The following is a 7,200-nucleotide window of genomic DNA, read 5'->3' as shown; positions in this document are numbered from 1 at the left end:
CTCTACATTTCAAAGGCAAATTATGTATACTGACTCATTTCTAGGAAAAAGTTCATTATTAATTTATCACTTAATCCTAGCTATTTCAGATATCGTGAATAAGAAATATATAAAAAAAAAACAGCTCTACAACTCAATCAAAACGTTTCTGGAAAATCTTTAAATTTTTGTCAATTTCTATACAGCAATTTGACATTAAAATGTAAATGTAATTTGTATTTTTTTTTTTAATAGGCCTAATTAGGGTTTTTAATTGCAATCTTTTATAATTATGTACTTTTGAATATGCTACTTTTAAGCCCTGCAGTACTTGCTGGAGTATGACAGTTCAATTGCATTTGAATAGCATGGGATCAGGAGTATCTACTAAATGTACTCTGACTCAAGTACTGGAGTTAAGTACTTTGTTTGCCCGCCATTGCGTCATTGTTTGACCTCTGGCCCTGTGTTCTGTTTTAGATCGTCATTCCTCAGCCTCTCTCACGGTGAGTCCAGCCAGAACTCAACACTTCATCAATGAGTCCGTCTCCCTGATCTGTGAGGGAAAGCTCTATACTGAGTGGACAGTGATGTATTTCTCTGAGGAGGGAGACTGGCCCATAAAGTGTTCGTTCGCCACGTCCATGACCAGCTGCAAGGTCAGCAGCACCACTAAGATCAGCAGTGTGTTCTGGTGTCAGTCTGGTATCAACGCTGGAACGGGAGAGTACAGCAATGCTGTCAACATCACTGTGCCCTGTGAGTCCATGTTCCTTCATTCACTATACCTAACAATAATGCAGCATCTTGGTGTATGTAAATTATATGAATATGTTGTGAGTGAAAGTGTGAGTGTAAGACGGGCTGAGCATCGTTTGGTGCGGGACACTATAATAAAAAATCTATCTATCTACCATCAACTCATTAAAACTGTTCACTGTTCTAACCCATTTGGACAGGGAATCCCAATTCTGTTGTTATACCTTTCAATCCAGGAACCCCTTTTTGTAGCTTTAGCTGCTATATACATACTATTCGTTTCTGTATAGTGTTTGTTCAGTAACAGGAGTCTCTCCAGCTCAAATCAAGCTAGGGAACTCAAACAGGACACAGATTACTAGCTCCTGTTACTGAACAAAAATTCTATTGGCTATCAGTGATCAGGCTACTATCATTAAATAGTGCTTTAACCTTTTAACAAGAAACCTTTTTGTTTAACAAAAACATTTAATTTCAACAAGTGGACTGTGCGTTCGTGTGTGTGTGTGTGTGTGTGTGTGTGTGTGCGGGCGCGCGCGCACGTGCGTGCATGCATGCATGTTTTTACCTTACAGCTGGTTCTGTCATCCTGGTGAGTCCTGTTCAGCCTGTGATTGAGGGAAGTGCTGTCACTCTTCAGTGCAAGCACAGAACAGAGCAGACACTGTCCAACGTGGACTTTTACAGGAATGGAGAACTGGTCCAAACTAGAACCAATGGACAGATGATCATTGCTGCTGTATCTACGTGTGATGAGGGATTCTACAAGTGCACATATGCTGGAGAAGAATCAACACAGAGCTGGATGGCAGTGACATGTTAGTATACTACTGACAACTGTGACATTGTTTAGCATTTTTTTACAATATGGAAATTGTACTCAACACATTTACTTGTTGTTTTCATTGTCATAAATAAAACTTACATACAGTGTAGGAATGTTGTAGAATACTTTTTACTGAAACAGGATTACACTTGATACTTCACACAGTTATTGATCATAAGAGGTAAAAAAAAAAAAAAAAGAATAAAAAAAAGAAAAAGAATACCCATAAATAGTTTTCACTGAATGACTTCTAATCACCTTTTCTTTAGGCATACACAACACTAACAGCCTGTTAGGGCGGTTAAAACAAGTTGTTCTAATACTATTCTATTTAAATCCATAGTTCCTGAATCTACTAGATCTGCTCCACCTTCAATCACTGGATCTGGTGGATCTGCTCTACCTTCAGGGACCGGACCTGTGGAAAACGGTTCTCCACTTGGTCTGATTTTAGTGAGTTTTTATTGTATTTAAACATTTTAATGGTGGCGCTGGTCTTTATGTATATGGGAGATTGTTCCAGAATCTGGAGGTAACAGCAGAAAAGGCCCGGTCACCTTTCGTTTTTAAGAGAGTTAGAACTGAAAGAAGCTTTTGGGAGGACGGCCACACAATCAGGTAATCAACAAACCTAGCGTTTGTCTAAATACAGTATAGCATAAACCATATTCTTAATATTTGTGGACAAGAAAAACAAAACCAAGGGACAAAAATATAAGAACAAGTGACCAAGAGCATATTATGTAGTTGCCATCTTGGTCAGTCACTATCATCAGGTGAGGTGTAGTCTGAAGAGGTGAGTATTCAGATTAAGGCATAACATGGGGAGTGAGTCTGCATTTCTGACTTCAATTAATGTTTACCCTCGCTACTCCATAGAAACTTTGGTCATTGATCATTATTTTACACTTAGATAATGATGTATTAATGTAGTAATCTATTATGATTTACATTTATCCTCTTGAAATGTTTTCCTTTTGTTTTTATTTTACTCACCACTCCCTCTGTGCTTTGTTACAGAGAGCTCCTACTCTGTCCATCAGACAAGAGAGAGATTATGATAACATCTTCAAAGCCATTAATGGAAAGGTGCCTCAGGCAAGTGGTTACATTGTGTTTCTTCCCCTATTTTAAATCTCATGTACTTTTATCTTTCTATTGAATGGAATGACCCAACACTCAGTGTAACACCCAGGATTCGAACCCGGGTCTCCCACGTGAAAGTCCAATATCTTAAACCATGTACCTCAGACTTTTGACTCATCAGGCTGAGGCTGTGTGTCACTCTCCTACACTCACCCCCCGTTTGACCTCCTCTCACTGGGAAACCCGATCCGGGTCACAGCATCAATGTAACGCCCGGGATTCGAATCTGGGTCTCCCGTGTGAAAGTCAAATATCTTAACCATTGATCAAAAATCACACTCGTGTGAACTGAGCGGTGGTGTGTGTGTGTGTGTGTGTGTGTGTGTGTGTGTGTGTGTGTGTGTGTGTGTGTGTGTGTGTGTGTGTGTGTGTGTGTGCAACAGTGCCCCTCCCTTAACATGTGTGGTCAGAAAAGGTTACTGCAGGGCCAGGCTACGGACACGGAGACATACATACAGACAGACAAACAGACAAACAGACAGACAACACACACACGGCCACGTATAGGAGCGTTGTGACCACCGCTCAAAAAAGGGAAATCCTTATGGACCGTGGGAGATATTAGACTTTTGAGGCCATCAGAGGCTGTGAGTCACTCTGCTACATCCGGAAAACATGGACTAGGTACCGACTCAGTGAACACAGCCTTGCAATTCATTTCATTTGCAGTCCTACACCGGCGGCCATGTTGAGGACCAACACACAGGTGTTCTGATTGGCGTAGAACATTAGTTCTATGCCAGTCAGGCAAATTGAAACACATGTGTGGTCCTCAACATGGCTGTGTAGGACTACAAATGAGACCCATGAATAGAGATAAGCCGCCACAGACAGACCCCACTCCCAAGGGGAGACCGACTATGCACACACAAAATGTGGTGAAAACAGAGCTACACTTTTTTAACCACCTGCCCATCAAGACAGAATCACATACTTCCACAGATTATAAACCCAAAATGAGTTTGTAAACATGACAAAAAACTCCCATACCTCCTGGGAGAAATACAACAATGTGCGAACACAGCAGCATGATTTGTGAACTATTGGCATAAAAGAAGGTTAGCCAATGAAATAAAACCACCCTAAGATAGATTTCTAGACAGACTGCACATACAGTACATCTGAGGCCTTTTTTTGGTATAGTATTTAAATTGTTTTGTGAAAAAATATAAAATGCTATTTGTCCCAAAGTGACTGCAAAAGATTGCTGATATAAAAGCTTTATAACGTGTATATTATGTATTGTGGTATATAACAACCCAATGTGCCATAGCTCTGTTTACACAATGCTGTCCTCCCTTCAACTATATACTTTCCCCATTTTCAACTGTTTCAATTATATTTTGACACTTGCTTTGGCAATGTAAACATGTTGTTTTCTCGTGCCAATAAACCTCATGCGAATTAAATTGGAACGCGGTTAAATATGTGGAACTTGGGACTGCATAAAAAACTGGAGTACCCAAGCATACTATGTTGTCTGTTTCAAGTTGTTTCAAGAAATAGCAGCCAGGTGCTGACCTATGGATTTCCTGTTGTCCACAGGAGCCCCTCTCGTCTCAGACCCGGTGTGCTCTGTCCAGAGAGCTGGTGTCCTACGATGTGCTGTGTGACACTCTGAAGTTTGTGGAGCTGCTCCTTGATGTCCTGTCCGAGACCGGTGGAGATGCCAAGACGTCCCTGGAAGATTATCTTCGTGATCTGCTGAAGACGGAAGATCAGATTGACCCTCGTGTCCTAAAGGTCAGTAGCTGAAGAGGTCTGTAAAAAGTGCCCTCTCCAGACCATGAATGCAGTTTTTACTATGGTGAAAGAAATGCTTGGACGTCAGCTATTTGCGATATTTCCACCAAAAGGCCCTTTTAGAAATTTCAGCCCCTGCCTCTCTAACTTGCACGTCCCTGCTGTGGAGCTCTCTGAACCCAAAGAATGGGTAACCTTAAAACATTTCCATGGGTTTCTGCGTTCCTCTAGTTCCACAAAGTCTTGATCACTTTTGTGATCAAGACTTTGTAAGACTGAATGTAATACCTTCCCATGTTTTTTTTTCTACTGCTGTGTGTTGATTTGCTTCCACAGGCTCTGGGCAGGTGCCATCTGAATCACTGCATTTCTCTGTGGCAACTTCTGTCCTCCTTGAAGTCTCAGATGCTGCTGTTCTTAAATAAGGTAATACCCATGTTTCATCCAGCTGTTTGAGATCAAAGAGTGGGGTTGTAAAAGGCAGAGGGACTTGGACTTGGATCATGCTCTCAGCCTTCTGGTCCTTTTCTAAGCATTTCGATTCATAGATCCTAACCCCTTAGTAGATTTTGGAATTACAAATGAGAAGAGCACTTTTTTAATAATAATAAATTGCCCATAATTTGGGAAGTTATAATTTTTATAGGAAAAAATGTGTCCACCATCGTATGTGACGTTTCGAGTGGCTCTTCCTCAGATGTCTGATATTATGGCAATAATATCAGACCCTTATCTAGTGTTTGATTATTATTTTTTTACTTGAGTAAAAGTATTACTGCAATGTAGAAATACTGTTAGTGTGTCACCTGCACTACAATACTTCACCATACTGTATGTCGCACTGTGAAGAAATGATTTTGTACAATGTGTTATTTATTACGTATACGTACTGTAATGCAATTCCAATGGTGAAAGCTGTTTTGGCTACGCCCTGAAATACCCGTATGTGTCCCAAAGAATACAAATAACTAGTTTACAATATAATTCTCAACAGGCCTGAAAATTAAGGCCCGGCCCCAACTGGGCCCTAACTGGGCCAGCCCGAGGCCCGGGCTCGGCCCGACTAGCATACATTTTAGGCCCTACTCGGCCCCAAAACATCAGGTCCGGTCAGGTATGGTCGGGTTTAGGAACAATTTAAGAACTTTATCACAGAGTAAAAGAAATAAAATAAACTGTTTTCATTGAGCCTGAGGCCCTACCTGGCCCGACTAATTAGGATACATTTTAGACCCTACCCTACCCTAAATGTTGGGTCGGGTTCGGACAGTATTTGAGAAATCTTATTTACAACTGCTCGCATCTCATTCTCTCTCAAAAAAAGGAGCCATTCGCTGGGCACTCGGCTGAATACCGGGAGCCATTGCGTGAAGAACAGGAGAGGCAGCTGAAGGATTTCGTGACCAAGAGGAATGTGGGCATGTGGCTGCTGGAGATGCATGAATTCATCCTGCTTAGACTGGGGAGACCACGTACCCTGAGTGACTATTACCCCACCTGGAGGTGAGCTGTCATTTCATGATTGTTTCCCTTTCCTGGAATTTCCAGTCAGACTTCTAATGGCCAGTCTATGCTGCCAGTCTATGCTGCGAGATGCATTCCTTTGTTGACAAATTCATATACAGTATATAAATACACACCCATCTTTTTTTCTTTTATAGATTCTTTATTGTGTAGTCAACCATACCACATCCATTTTCCCCATAAAGGCCTTGTCCATGAATCCTGCGTTCATTTGTACCCATAGTCTACACTAATAATAGGATTGATTTATGTTTTTCTCTCCAGTGTTAAAGAATCTGTGAAAGGTTACATGGACCAAGTGGAGTGGATGCAAGTGGAGGTGTCTGCTGACGTTCTAGACGGCTTCCCAGACTCCATCCTTCTGTCACAGGCTATAGAAGCATGGAAAAGTGCTGTTAGAGCCAAACAGGAGTGGGTGAAGCAATGCTTCTGACATTTGATGTTTCTGAAATTAACAAGTTCAGGTCATGCTGTTGACTCAAAAATATTTTAATTGTGATTCTACAGTTATGCAAAGTGTTGCATAAAATGTACTTTATCTTGCTGCATGCATACAATGTCCTATGTAGGCCTACTTAGACAGGGTGCCGTGATTCCCCCCCTACAACATGAATGTATAATTATGATTATACTGAAGGCCCCCCTTCACGTTTTTTTTAAGGGTGTACAGAAAGTGTTAAAATTATATTTTTATGTGGCCACACCCATCTGTTCATTAAGTATACCTGGTTTTGGATCCTGGGCTTCCTCAGAGTTAGTGTTGAAGTGTCCTTGAGAAAGACACTGAACCCCTGATTGCTCCCACATCAGTTCAGTAACTGTCCACCACTGCTTGTATGAATGATTATATTTAGACTTTGTAAATATGCTTCATATGGGCTTCAGAGTGTGAAGATTGACCCATGTTTTCTTTTGCATTTTGTTTAACATGTTTAACATAACAATCCATCAATAATGCATAGATGTTGTTGTTATGGTGTGTTGCTTTTTTAAACTCTGTCATAGAAAGTTTTGCTCTGATGAAAACTATTCAGTTGAAACAATGTTGATGCTTGAACTTTTGCTACAATAAAGTCCTTTTATATTCCCCTGGTTTCTGACTGCTTACGTTTTTATGTGTTTGATTCTAATGACCATTATATGTTTACACTTTGTAAATATATAGTTTTTTTTAGGCTGTCCATCGATTACAATATTTAATCTGAATAATCGCATAATTGTAT

At 40.6% G+C, this 7,200-nt stretch overlaps 1 protein-coding gene across 1 annotated transcript; it reads left to right on the top strand.

The window, feature by feature from the left end:
• Positions 1-610: 610 nt before the first annotated feature.
• On the top strand, positions 611-6,880 carry LOC308309183 (E3 ubiquitin-protein ligase rnf213-alpha-like). Its single transcript, XM_080754670.1, has 8 exons — positions 611-738; positions 1,314-1,556; positions 1,908-2,017; positions 2,585-2,662; positions 4,256-4,453; positions 4,790-4,879; positions 5,778-5,956; positions 6,242-6,880. The coding sequence occupies exons 1-8, from the start codon at positions 624-626 to the stop codon at positions 6,408-6,410; spliced, it is 1,182 nt and encodes a 393-aa protein (XP_080610796.1). The 5' UTR covers positions 611-623; the 3' UTR covers positions 6,411-6,880.
• The last annotated feature ends 320 nt before the right edge of the window (positions 6,881-7,200 follow it).

The sequence above is a fragment of the Nannobrachium achirus genome, assembly GCF_963921795.1.
Source record: "Nannobrachium achirus genome assembly, chromosome: 23".
Taxonomy (NCBI): Eukaryota; Metazoa; Chordata; class Actinopteri; order Myctophiformes; family Myctophidae; genus Nannobrachium; species Nannobrachium achirus.
Note: the sequence above shows the minus strand (reverse complement) of the source record. Positions and strands in the feature narration are given on the sequence as shown.

Coding starts and splice junctions, on each gene's coding strand:
- LOC308309183 (XM_080754670.1), top strand. CDS start 624: ATGACCAGCTGCAAGGTCAGCAGCACCACTAAGATCAGCAGTGTGTTC. Junction 739..1,313: donor TGTCAACATCACTGTGCCCT/GTGAGTCCATGT, acceptor TTTACCTTACAG/CTGGTTCTGTCATCCTGGTG. Junction 2,018..2,584: donor CTCCACTTGGTCTGATTTTA/GTGAGTTTTTAT, acceptor GCTTTGTTACAG/AGAGCTCCTACTCTGTCCAT.